At 35.9% G+C, this 13,279-nt stretch overlaps 1 protein-coding gene across 2 annotated transcripts in view; it reads left to right on the top strand.

Annotated features, from left to right (window-relative positions):
- LOC109232221 (DNA topoisomerase 6 subunit B) overlaps positions 1 to 11,528 on the top strand; it is an 11,909-nt gene extending 381 nt beyond the window's left edge. Inside the window, exons 2-19 of one of the 2 annotated variants that reach the window (XM_019397908.1) lie at positions 91 to 143; positions 1,634 to 1,731; positions 1,844 to 1,949; positions 2,068 to 2,202; positions 2,359 to 2,410; positions 2,664 to 2,728; positions 3,122 to 3,228; positions 3,338 to 3,440; positions 3,575 to 3,660; positions 3,793 to 3,989; positions 8,360 to 8,475; positions 8,616 to 8,701; positions 8,789 to 8,861; positions 9,706 to 9,797; positions 10,103 to 10,241; positions 10,313 to 10,407; positions 10,485 to 10,659; positions 11,098 to 11,528. In XM_019397908.1, the coding sequence (XP_019253453.1) occupies positions 91 to 143; positions 1,634 to 1,731; positions 1,844 to 1,949; positions 2,068 to 2,202; positions 2,359 to 2,410; positions 2,664 to 2,728; positions 3,122 to 3,228; positions 3,338 to 3,440; positions 3,575 to 3,660; positions 3,793 to 3,989; positions 8,360 to 8,475; positions 8,616 to 8,701; positions 8,789 to 8,861; positions 9,706 to 9,797; positions 10,103 to 10,241; positions 10,313 to 10,407; positions 10,485 to 10,659; positions 11,098 to 11,247 (1,928 nt within the window). In that variant the 3' untranslated portion in view covers positions 11,248 to 11,528. Of the gene's footprint in view, positions 1 to 90; positions 144 to 1,633; positions 1,732 to 1,843; positions 1,950 to 2,067; positions 2,203 to 2,358; positions 2,411 to 2,663; positions 2,729 to 3,121; positions 3,229 to 3,337; positions 3,441 to 3,574; positions 3,661 to 3,792; positions 3,990 to 8,359; positions 8,476 to 8,615; positions 8,702 to 8,788; positions 8,862 to 9,705; positions 9,798 to 10,102; positions 10,242 to 10,312; positions 10,408 to 10,484; positions 10,660 to 11,097 lie in introns of those variants that run through there. The other variant, XM_019397909.1, reaches the window with a different exon arrangement.

Raw genomic sequence — 13,279 nt, forward strand, 5'->3', positions numbered from 1 at the left:
GTGTGTGTGTGTGTGGAGACTGCTGAGCTTAATCGTTTGTAGTTTTTTTTCCTTGTTTAACTTTCGGTTTATGTTTTCAATTTTGTGCAGAGTCTCCAGCTGAGTTCTTTGCTGATAACAAGAACATTGCGGGTTTTGACAATGTGAGTTTCTTACATGCTTATTATCTCTCTGTATTTCTGATGTTACAGATTACATTCTCAAATAGTTTGTGCAATCATGATTAGATATGATGATTTAAGGATGTCAATGAAATATTATTGTCTTGTTGGCATTTTATGAGCGATATTATGGTTCAAATCCCAGTGAAAGAAAATAACACTAGGTTATCTTTTCAACTAAGGTGTTGTGCTAGCTGCAAAGTTAGGTATGTACCAAATGAATCTAGGTGCAAGTTATTTATGCAAATGAAAACATTCCCAAGTCTAAATATGTAGAGTTTCCAGTTATTACTAAAAAAAATAAGTCAAGATCTGCTTATAGTGACTGTTAATCATATCAGGTTTTATTTGGAGAAATTTTTTTGCACACAAGGGTATGACTTAGTGGTCAATTAAGTGTGTGAAGATCTTGGAGACCAGGTTCAAATCCCACAGGGACAAAAATCACTAGGTGATTTCTTCAAATCTGCCTAAGCTTTAGCGGACGGAGTTACCCGGTAGTTGTGCTGGTGAGAGATAGCATGTATCCGATGGAATAGTTTAGGTGCACGCAAGTTGGTTTGGGTACCGCCATTATCCAAAAATGTTAGAAAATCTTGCATGCCTCAATGTGAGAACGTAGATCAAATATGAACTACATATTTTCCAAGAGAAATAATTTTCTTATAGAGATTTTCCAAGTGAAATAGTTTGATAGAGAAGCAGAATGAAAGAAATGCAGAAATCATAAAAGGATTACTGAAAAGGGAAAATGAATGCAAATTAAGGTAAAAGAGAAAAAAGAAAAATAAAGGGGTGCAAGGTCTAGGTGGGTGCAAATTGGCATAGATATCACCGTTATTTAAAAAAAAAAAATTGCATGCCTCAATGTGACTACTTAGATCAAGTATGAACTAAATATAGATCAAGAAGATATTGCACTTGGTTAACAGCGGTTATATAGGAGAGGAAAAGCTGGCACTTCAAAACTGTAGGTTACAACAGAAAAGGTTGAAAGTTTAACCTCCGTATGCCCCCTGCTTAGCATGTAATCAGACTGTTGATAACTCACCGTCATCAGTTAATGAATATACCCCTTTTCAAGAGGTGTCCCCAAAATTCATAATTATAGCAGAGTAGGTGGAGGTTTTAAGGTCAGACATTGTTGCCATCAACCGCAAAAAATTGTCCATGTTGAAGGGCATGTTTGAAGGCATTAAATGAAATAGGCTCTTCTTTTTTATAGCTTAAGATTTCATGAGGTTTACTTCAACAATGATACACTAATGTGCTGTAAATCACGCTGCTCTTCACCCTAACCAATGTGCTTGAGGTGTGGCAGTACCTTCAAACCATGCACCTTCACCAACGGTGAAGAATACTTCTCATTTAAAGTATATTAGCCAAATTGGCCAACTCAAATGTATGAGACTCGCCTAAAATTTCCTATATTCCTAGGTTTGTCTCAAGCTACTTTTTGTTCAATTTTTCAGCCTGGAAAATGTCTTTACACTACTGTGAGAGAACTTGTTGAGAATGCACTTGATTCTGCAGAATCCATATCTGAACTTCCTGTCGTAGAGATAACCATGTAAGTGATTATTGTTATCTGTTTTAGTAACTGCTTTAAAGAGATAACAAAAATTCATTAATGGAAAACCTTTCGTCATAGCTATGTTTTGGTTTTTGTTATGCTCCTGTAGTGAAGAGATTGGCAAAAGTAAGTTTAATTCCATGATTGGTCTGGCTGACCATGAACGAAGAGATGAAGCTCTATATGATGATTTTGAGACAGCAAAGGCTCGTGAGGTGTGTAAGCAGTGATTTGGGTCTCACTTGGATGGCGTTCTCATTTACATCTTATGCTGACTGTTTGACATTTAGCGGATTTCAGTAGTGAACTAGTTTTCTACCTGTTGTGCTACAGAAACGACTTGCCAAGGAAGCTCGGCTTCTAGAGGTTCAAGCAAAGAATGCTGCTCTTGGGAAGAAAGGAAAAGACCCTGTAGCTACAAAGGCAGCTAAGGGTAGGGAGGCATCGTATTATAGAGTGACATGCAAGGTCTGATCTGTTTCTCTTTGTTCTTCTATATGCTGACGCTGTTCTCAGTATGGAAGACAACAAATGTGCATTGTTGAATTAAAGCAATCTCACTTGCAAGTTAGTGGGAGTTTATTTCCAGAATGACTTTACTCACTGTACTTGTTTCTAATATAGGATAATGGAAGAGGAATGCCACATGACGATATCCCGAATATGTTTGGACGAGGTTTTATGTGATCTCCATATCCAGTTATTTTACCAGTCGATTTTTTTGCATATTCCTGCCTTTGGTTTTTTCCAACTTCTTTTGTTTTCTCTTGGCCTTCTATTGGGAGGAGCGAAGGTGTTCTCGAGTGGCTGCTACTTTAGTTATTAGAACTAATTTTTCCTGATATCGTTGTAGATCCAAGTGGAAATCTTTGATTTTTTTAACTCTATTGCTGCACATGATCCTTTTCCTAAGAAAGTGTCTTCTGCAGTTTTGTCTGGAACAAAGTATGGATTGAAACAAACACGTGGGAAATTTGGTCTTGGTGCTAAGATGGTATGTTCAGAAATTGGTCTTGACCTAATCATTTGACGTTCTTTAACAATCGCCTTCTCTAAATTGTTAGCACTCATAGTAAAGCATTTCTCTAACATTAGGTTAGTGTTGATATTCTGTCTCTTCTGGTCTTACATTTTAGTGTCTTAGTTGTTTGTGGTATCTTCTCTGCCTCGTTTCTATTATCTATTTTAGGAGGTGGTAGTGGGGATGAGTGGGTGGATGATTTCTCTGAACTAAGAGAATATTCTCATACTGTTAGAGTGATCCTCCCAGTGATTTTAGCCTGTAATTCTTTTATCCAGTTTAGTTGTGTTCATCCAGAAACGGATTTCAATGGATGTCAGCATATACCTTCATTCGAGATTTGATCCTTTTCTCTCATTTCCACAGGCATTGATTTGGTCCAAGATGAGTACAGGACTTCCCATTGAGATTACATCTTCCATGAAGAGCCAAAGTTATACCTCATTCTGTAGGCTGGATATTGATATTCACAAGTATGGGATGACATAGAAATAGAAAGCTATATTTCAGAATGCATAGTAATACAGAATTTTGTTGTTTTTGTTTTTCGTGGTACATCACTGCATTACGCCTTTGCTTCAGGAATGTTCCTCACATTCATGTACATGAAAAACGGGAAAACAACGAACGATGGCATGGTGCTGAAATCCAGATTGTTATTGAAGGGAACTGGACAACCTACCGAGTATGTAGTTTTTAAATTTTCATTGTGACAGATGTCCTCTCAAGTTTCACCTCATTCATGCAGTGAAAGCAACTTAGCCAACTGATTCACCTTCTATATTTCTGAAAACTGATATTTTCTTTCTGTGTTTACAGTCCAAAATATTGCATTATATGCGACAAATGGCTGTCATCACGCCTTATGCACAATTCCTTTTCCAATTCATATCAGATTCTCCAGAGTACTCTCTCTCTCCCCCCTCCCTGATTGAATTAATTTGTTTGTTCAAGGCTACAAGCACATCCACTATCTTTGAGTTGATAAACCATGTCCTGAATTTCTTCGGTTTCACTTTATTTTGAATTTATTGTAGGAAAAATGTGATAATTAGGTTCGCTAGAAGAACGGACATAATGCCTCCAGTTCCTCTTGAGACCAGGTATCATCCATCAGCTGTGGATATACTTCTTATCAAACGGCTTATAACAGAGACATCAAAACAGACCCTTCTACAGTTCCTTCAGCATGAATTTGTAAACATTGGGAAGTCTCATGCAGAGCGTTTAATCGGTGAGAACTTGAAACTGATTGCATTCATCTATTTTAGATCCCTTGATAAAACAAAATTAGTCGGCAGTCAAAGGTGTCTGGCTAAAGATTATGTACATGCTCTATGTATTATTGACACTGGAAAACAGTTCTTCTGTTGATTGCATTCCGTTCAGCTACTAGTAGACAACAGTTTGTTGTTACTCTCACCAACTTAATAGAGTTGGAAAAAATATAAATTTGTCCTTACTATCAGACTAGCAGAAGATAAGTTTGCATTTCAACTGGCTTTTTATGCATGGAGATTTTGTTTTTGAAAAAAATGGCTTTTATATGGAACTCCAATGTTTATGATAAGCCTATTTCCCGTGGTTGCCACTTCTAATGCTAATCTCATTATGTTTTCGGTTATTTCATTTACATTTTTTTTCGTTAAGATTCATTCTCTTTGGTAGTTTGGTTGTAGCAAAAAAGTTTGAGAATGAAAATCTTTGATTTGTCAATCGAAATTCAAATTTTAGGACAAAGACAACAACTAAAAATGCATCGCTTCATTCTTTAAATCAGTGTTATCAAAGCGAAAAGCGCAAAAAAGCCCTAAGGCTCATTGGGGCTTTAAGCGCAAAGCTCAAATAAAGCGTGGGCTTTAATGAAAGAATGCGCAACTGGAGAAAAAGTAAAAATATGTATATGTAATCCAAGACCGATAATTATAAGCACGAATAACAAATATATGGACAAAAAAATTGAAATGTTTTTACGATAAAGTGAAATATCAATTGTTCAGTGTCGCCTTTTCAGGATTACACTCGTTGGCAAGGAAAAGTATGCCTTAGAGCCTTGATGCGACACTAAGGCGCCCGGAAAGCGAGGTGAAGCACTCAATATGTTTTGAGCCTCGCTTTAGGGCTTAAGCGCGCCTTTGACAACACTGCTTTAAATCACAATGCAAAGTTTCTTTTAAAAAAAATTTAGATATCTATATACTCCTTTCTATCTATTAGATATCTATATAGGTTTGGAATATTAAGTTGATCTGTAAAAAATAATTGAAGTTTTGGAATTATAATATGGTTGCAAAGATAGATTGAAAAGAAAGATATCACATCAAAGAGTAAATTAAATGGTTAAATGTAGCTGAATTCAGGAAATCCGAACATTGTATAATATTTTTTTGTTAAAGAGTCTAAAATATTTTGGGATATTTAAAATTATATTAAACAAATTGTGATGGGTGTAGGTTTTATAGTGTTTCTAGTATCTTTTTGTAGCCAACACCATAGTATGGTGCTTCCTCTTTGAGGGAAGTGATGTAGTCTATTCATCCAGGTCTTATTAAGTTATTCAAAATTCTAATTTAAGTCTTATAGTGAACTAAGCTTCTTAAACACAACCAACAAAAAATATTTTTTTTGACCTAATGGGTGTCACTACTCGTCGACAGCAAAAAAGAAATAGATCCTTTTCTCTATAGCTAAAGAATGATAACCCAAATGTAATACTCTTCCACTTCAATTTATATGACACTCTTTCTGTTTTCAGATGTTCTAAAATGTCTGACATGGTTTCTTTAATAAGGTAAGCCTTGGGTTAAGCGGGAATGCCCTATCTAGTAGCCTACTTATGATCTCTCTGCTCTTTGGACATCTTTCTTTATTATGTCAAAGACGGAATTCCGACATTACTGTCTACAACTCTTGGAATTTTCAAAATTTCAAACTCTTTTAACTATTCGAATTCAAATTTTGATCCGATGTTATCTTTATTTCCCCAACTTCCCAATCATTACTTATTTACCTTATAAAAAATTCATTCATTTAGTTTTACTATCACTAATATATAAAAAAGTCAAATTAATATTTCAATTCTATGTCCAGTTAACCATTGTCATATAAAGTGAACCTGAGCGACTTTTCAGTTATGTAAAAAAAATGAAACTGAGGGAGTAGCAAATTTTTCCATATTTCTCATTACGGAAGACTCCTTTTGAATTAATTGAGTAGCAAGATTTCATAGTTGAATAATGTTGAAGTGTGTGACCACCTCATCTAAAAGATTAAGCTGATTGAAAAATCATACTTTTATTTACTTAATATTATGCCTTCAACATGCTCCTTCATGTGCGGGCATGATTCTTTTTCATCGTGAAGCATGTGGAGTTCTTTTTGACAATGAGTGGCCGTGAGAGACTTTTGTCCACTCTGATACCATGTTGAAGTGTGTGACAAACTCATCCAAAAGTTTAAGCTAATAGAGGGAGCACACTTTTGGTAAACTCAAAAGTTTAATATTACGTCTCCTACATATAATAACATGGAGAGAAAAAAACTTAAATGGATGACTGGTGGCGGGTAAGAATAGAGATCACACAACAGTAAAAAAAATTGACGAGCTCAAATGTAGTCTTATTTTGAGCATTAAGGTCCTTAGAAGCCACTACAGTTAAATCAGACAAGCAAATTTGAAACATAAGTTGGGATTTTCACGAGAGAATGTGAATTACATGAATGTTACATTCAGGCTGATTCTGGCTCTGGAAATTCCTCTGGCAAGTGTGGCTAGCCATGTGAAATATGAAATATGCTGAGAACTATGCTCCTGCTGTTAGGTTCTGTGGCATTGTAAAAAATTCAACTGTGATTTTAGTACTGTAGTAAAAATTCATGTGATATGCTGAACACTGCCTTGCTAGAGTTGCATTTCAAATGTGAGAATGCACCGGTGAAAAATCTATTTTTTTTAACCATGATATAATGAGCTCTATATATAATACATATTCTACTACTACATTTGGAAGTGGGACATATTCTACTCCTACTGCATATGGGACTAAGACTATTTACTCGTAACTATCTGACACTTCCCCTTAAGCTAGTGCATACAAATCATATGTACCGAGCTTATTACATATTTAACTAATAAGAGGACCAGTGAGGGACTTGGTGAAAATATCTGCAAGCTGATCATTCGACATACAAGGCCGCTAGACTCCCCCCGAGCAACAAAACCAGGATTGCCCAAAGACCATATAAGGAGACCAAGGAACTTAAATTCCACCGATGTGGGACAACTCAACACCTCCTCACGCCCAGGCCTGCAAACTGGAGCATGGACAACATAAATGTGGGCTCAACATCGGTGACAATAATTGGAATGAGCCTGGCTCTGATACCATGTTAACTTGACGAGATTAATGCAGAGATTGAAACAACTGGTCCACCATACGAGAGAAGGAAAGGAGAGAGGAAAGCTATTAATTCCTTCTTCTTTAGTGGACTAAAGATGAAATAATATCTTTCTTCTCTCCTTTCCTTCTCTCATATGGTGAATTAGTTGTTTCAATCTCTGCATTAATCACGTCAAGTTAACTGATAAACAAAAGTTGGCCGAAAACTCGCCGGAAAAATTTGAAAATAGTGAGACTAAGCCGAATTCCACACTACAAAATAGGTTCTAAAACCCCCACCAGAATACACAAATTGTCAGAATTTGATGTAATTTATACGAGCAGGCTCGGAATCACTGGACGGGTAAGTTGTCCTGAAAAAGCTTTGTCAAAAAGTGGCCGGAATGGCTTACACGCGCCGGAAAAGTTATTGTAACTCGTCGGAACTCGGAACCCTAGATCTGGTGGCGCGTGACGGACTTTCTGCCAGAGCGATTGACTGGGGTTTTGTCGTCTGACTTTTCCAAACAAGATGGTAGTGTTGGTTTTCGTACAACACTTACCAATGAGGAGATAACGGAAATCAATCTTGAGTCGTCAACTGGAAAGATGCCTGTGTCTGACTTTTCTGTTCCGATGGGACTAGGATTTCTGGGGTTTGGTCACACAAGGGTTTCGAATCTGATGGTGGTACTGGTATATGCACAGTACTACTGTAACAGTGATGAACCTTGGGAAGAAGACGAAGTTCCCGGAAAATTGCACGGCGATGAGATTTTTCTTCCCGGATGTCATTGGAATGATGCACAACGATAATTTGCTCATTGAAGCTCTGATACCATGTGAGAATGCACGGGAGAAAATTCTATTTTTTTCAATGATACAATGAGCTCTATATATAATACATATTCTACTCCTACTGCATATGGGAGTAAGACATATTCTACTCCTACTACATATGGGATTAAGACTATTTAGACATAACTATCTAACATCAAATATGTTTTTGTGTTTTGTACTCTATTGAAAACCTTGTTACCATTAAAACTACTTGTTGATACACCAATCTCTCATCATGGATATTGGAATTTCCATAATGAACATTTCTATCCCTTGTTACTTATGTGCTTATACCTGTAGCATACTACTCATTCACTTACATAACAAAAAATGCCTTCGGTCATTGTACATTATAACTAAAGAAGGATGTTTTTTCACATTCTAGGGGAGATGGGTCCAGATTTTAACCCAAAAATGCCAGTTAAATCTATAGCACCGCAGCAAATAGTTCGCATCCATCAGTTGTTTCGTCAAGCCAAATTTGATGATCCCAGTGGTGATGTAAGTTCCTCTTTTGAAGTTCTTCCCTCTTTTCCATTTGCTTTTAGCCACACTAAATTATAAATGTTATGTTGATTCCAGTTTTATTGTGTTTATGTTTTGTACTAATTTTTGCATGTCAATAACAAGCCATATTGCAGATTCTAAGTCCTGCTGGAGAATATAATCTACGTCTTGGTATTATAAAAGAACTGCATCCAGATATGGTTGCTACCTTTTCTGGAAGGTTCGTATATAATGATCTTCATCTACTTTTATCTTTTGAATCATACAAATCATAGAAGTATTAAAAGTTACTATGTCTTCTGTCCAGTGCTCAAGTATTCGAAGGCCATCCATTTATCGTGGAAGCTGGAGTTAGTGTTGGTGGGAAAGATGTTAAACAAGTGAGAAATCTCCCTTGTGGTAAAGTATATAAAAAATAGAGAACGAAGCACGTCTAGTGCCAAAACTGATTGTGGCTATACAATACTTTGTATCACCAATGTTAGAAGCAAAGGACCCATCAGAATGTAATGTATCTTTATCTGCATTCGTTAAGTAGTTAATTATGATTTGATTTTATTGAACAGACCTAATCAAATGATTGTGGAAGCACTATATGATGGTCAAACTCTTTTTCTTCGCTTTTGAGCTTGAAGTTGCCGCATGGTGAGGTTCTTCAGGGAATCACCTGGTGATAAGGATATACTTTCTAGGAGCTGTAAGCCTGTAAGAAGTAAATTTTTGCCTGCAGAGGACATTCTCTGGTCTTCCCATATTCTCGAATAAGGGATTATTTGGTATAATGGTTCGATAAACAAGGATATCCCATGGGATGGGATATTCCATGGGATTAGCTCCCACCTTCTATATGGGATAGCTAATCCCACTATTTTAATGTGAAATTTATCCCCGGATTAGCTAATACCTATAACCAAACATGGGATAAATACAATCCCAAATTCTATCCCAGGATTATTATCCTTATCCTAGATGTTGAATTTCTTTTCATTGGATGATTAGTGTTTCCTTTCTTTTGATGATAACGGATCTGTGGGAAAGAAAGAGAAGAAAAGAGAAGCAAATGTCAGTATTAGAAAATTCTGATCCATAGAACTTTTGTTGCTTCTCCTAGCTTATTGCCTCATGATTCATCAGTTGGTGTTAGCCCCATTATTACAACTTTTATATTTTTTGAATTTCTTTATCTCATATTGTTGCATTTGCTATGCCTGACCAAAATTTTAGGGGCTGAATATATTCCGATTTGCTAATCGGATTCCGCTTCTTTTTGAGCAAGGTGCTGATGTTGTTACCAGGACTGCTTTGAAGAGAATTAAGTAAGCATTTAAAGCCTACGAAGTTGCTTGTAATTCTCATTCACTAAGAAATCAAGAAACTCTGCTTGTTCTCTCAGAAAATGTTTTCTCCTTTTCCTAAATTTCTTGTGAACAAGTACTATAGAAGATGTTTTCTTTTGTGGGCTCCCCTTTTTGCCACCCCAGAATAGGGTAGAAATAATTTCCTTTGAGGCACCTTTTCTCTGCCTCAGATTCTTTTGTCACTTTTAATTGGTTTTTCCCTTTTTGTGTGAGGGTGGGGAAAACGAATTGAACTGCAGACTGTAATAAGATGTCATTTATAGTTGGAACAGTTACAAGATCAACCAGACACAAGACAAGATTGGTGTCTTTGTCAGCATCGTTAGCACCAAAATTCCCTTCAAGGGGACTGGCAAGGAGTATATCGGAGATGACATAAGTGAGATAGCTTCTGCTGTCAAGGTAACTCCTATTGTCCTTGGTTCATAAATCGCTGAGCAGTTTTTTCATAGGCTAATAAATCAGTATTGCAGACAGCCATTCAGCAGTGTTGCAATCAGCTCAAAGCAAAGATTGTAAAAAGGATTCAGGCTCGTGAGCAGCAGGAAAGGAAGCGGAATTTGAGCAAGTAAGCTTGATCATTTAGGCTGATAATAGTTTGAGTTTCATCAGTCAAATTCAATGCTAATTTTCTACTGGACGCAGGTATATCCCTGATTCTACTAATGCTATATATATCGTCCTAAAAGAGATGGCAAATCTGCATGCGTCAAAAAGGAAACGCTACGGGAATGACGAAACAGACATACTAAAACAAGTTTCAGTTAATTCGATAACGAAAGATACATTGAGAGAAAAGCTTGCTCAGCATGTTGAAAAGGTAAGCATCCCTGTGTATATGTTATTCTAGTGCAGAGAAGTTTGTATATCACATTATGGTCAAATACTGCTACCATTAACTTGATTGGATGCTTCTAGCCTCTTATGAATTTGAGAAAGAAAATGGTTGTAAACCTGCTTGCGACTGTAAGGAAAAATTTACCCGCACCAATTGTTTGCACCAAACGAATGAATGCAACACATATATCTAACACCGGGTGCAAGTAAGTTAATTGATATGTATTCTAAATTAATTTGTGAATGTTAATTAGTTTGGTGTAAACACCAGGTGCGATTAAGTATTTTCCCAGCTGTATAGTTGGAAAACTGAGATGATTCCATAGAGCCAGCCAATATTGCTAATCTTTTTTCTGGAAAACCCACAAGAAAGGGTCTGTAACAATGAACTACTATGTCGTTTAACTATTTTGTTTTGCAGGTGGACTATGAAATGGCCTTGGAATATGCCACACAGAGCGGAGTGAATGAAGAACCCCGAGAAGACATATACATAGAGTCGCTGGATGAAGATAAGAAGAACTTCATCGACTTCAAAAGCCCCGTATTTGTTTTCAGACTCTATCACTAGTTATTCGCTAGCTGGCTTGTCATAGGAATGTGTTATTCTGTAATATCATTTTTCATTGGTTTGTGTCAATCTGAATTACAGAAATTTAGAGGTGAACAGGACCACATCAATTATGTGGTGTCATAGGAAGAGATAATGTTACTCATTGCAACCATACTAAATCGTCGTCGCACAATGTAAATTTGAGATCAAAAGATTCATTTCCCATTCTGAGTATGTTAGTGACGACTTTGTAGCTTAAAAGTTTGTCTTTAAGTACCATTTGTTGTATGTTGGAATATTGGCTGACGAATTCTCTATGATCATTTGTTTTTTCTCTCCGTGAATCAGTCAAGGGAACAAAAGCTTGATGCTAGTATACATTATAACCCATAAGTTGAGATGCTTTGAACAATTAAAAAGGAAAAAATGTTGAAAATTATAGTAAACTCTACAACTTGAAATTCGATTTCCTACTTAAGTTTCTTTACTCCACCTACAAGTCTACAACAAACAGAATGTGACACAAACAAAGTCAATGCCTTGGACCCTCCAAGTAACAGATGAAATCTTTACCCTTGAGTCCCCGGCTCTTGACTTGGTGATTGAAAATGTCTCACAATTTTTCATGCTAATAATCAGAAACACAAGATGAGCATGAGAAAGATGGATGTTCATGTGCACTCAAGACTGTGGTCTATCGGTCAATGAAATAAGTCAGAAATATGAGAAACTAGGGAGATGCGTGCAAGCTGACATGACACCACTTTTAGTTAAAACCCCAAAAACAGAAGATAGATGTCCAAAGGACACCACCTTTAGTTAAAACCCCAAAAACAGAAGATAGATGTCCAAGCGAGGAGGGTGTTTTGGTTTAGGGAGAATTACACAAAAATACAGTCCACCCATATACATTGCATCAAAATAACCCAGTTAGAACTTTGCAAATCTGTAGCCCATTAACAATAGGCCAAAGTTCGAAAAATAAGCATTTTTTTTTGTTCTGCAGATCTTCAAGCACAAAAATTTTGTGATTTTTTATTCTTCTTCCCCAAGTTTGTATATATTCCTATTCCAGCTACAAAAAATTCAAATTCATATATAATGCAACTTGAAAACCTTAAATTTTCTTCTTTTCCAAGTTCCAAATAGCATAAATAAAAAATAAAAATTGAAAAAATTATTGCATGTTCATGATTTGGCAAATAAATCAACAATAAAAGTTGATTTATACATAGATTAAACATATAAAATTTTAATTTTATATTTAAATGCACATGTGCATTACATGTATAATGATGTATAACTTTGTATAAACTTATATATACAATACCTAATAATGTATATCAGAAAAATAAGACAAAGAAGAAAAAAAGAAGAAAGTGTCAAACATCCATGGATACCTATTATACACGAATAACATATATACACACTTATACATTAAAAATATAGATAATTTATACAACATTGTACGCAGATATACACACTTATACATATTGTATAAGTGTGTATAAACACTACCTATACAAATTTACACTAGAAAACACCTTTTGTCCATCACCACATTACAGATTTCGGTGGTTGCTGGTGTTGAATTTTTCCGGCGAGTTTTTGGCATTCAAATTTGGGCTTCACCAGTTGCAAAAGATGAAACAAAAACTAAGAGAAATAAGAAAATATGAGACGAGGTTGCCGGAGATGCTCTTTTAGGCAAAATCTGATAGTTTTAGGCCAGATCTGATAGTTTTTGGACTGATATGCCAAATTTTATTGCGGTTCCTTAACCTATTTTTGTCAATTAACTCAAAAATTAAAATCGAATTGACATAGAATGCGAGGATTAGGGAGCCATTGTGCACATCTGTATAGAGCACAAAAATTACTGAAATGTTACAGTATTTGTTTTTGTTTCTTCACTTGAGTGCTCAAAAGCAATTATCACGAGTGTATAGAAAAAAATCCTGTAATTTTTAGGGAGAAGGAAGGAGAGGCGAGTGAAGAGAGATTGAGTATGCTGAGAAAGAAGAAAGAAGAAAAGAAAAAAAACCCTAGA

Source organism: Nicotiana attenuata, chromosome 9 (genome assembly GCF_001879085.1).
Source record: "Nicotiana attenuata strain UT chromosome 9, NIATTr2, whole genome shotgun sequence".
Taxonomy (NCBI): domain Eukaryota; kingdom Viridiplantae; phylum Streptophyta; class Magnoliopsida; order Solanales; family Solanaceae; genus Nicotiana; species Nicotiana attenuata.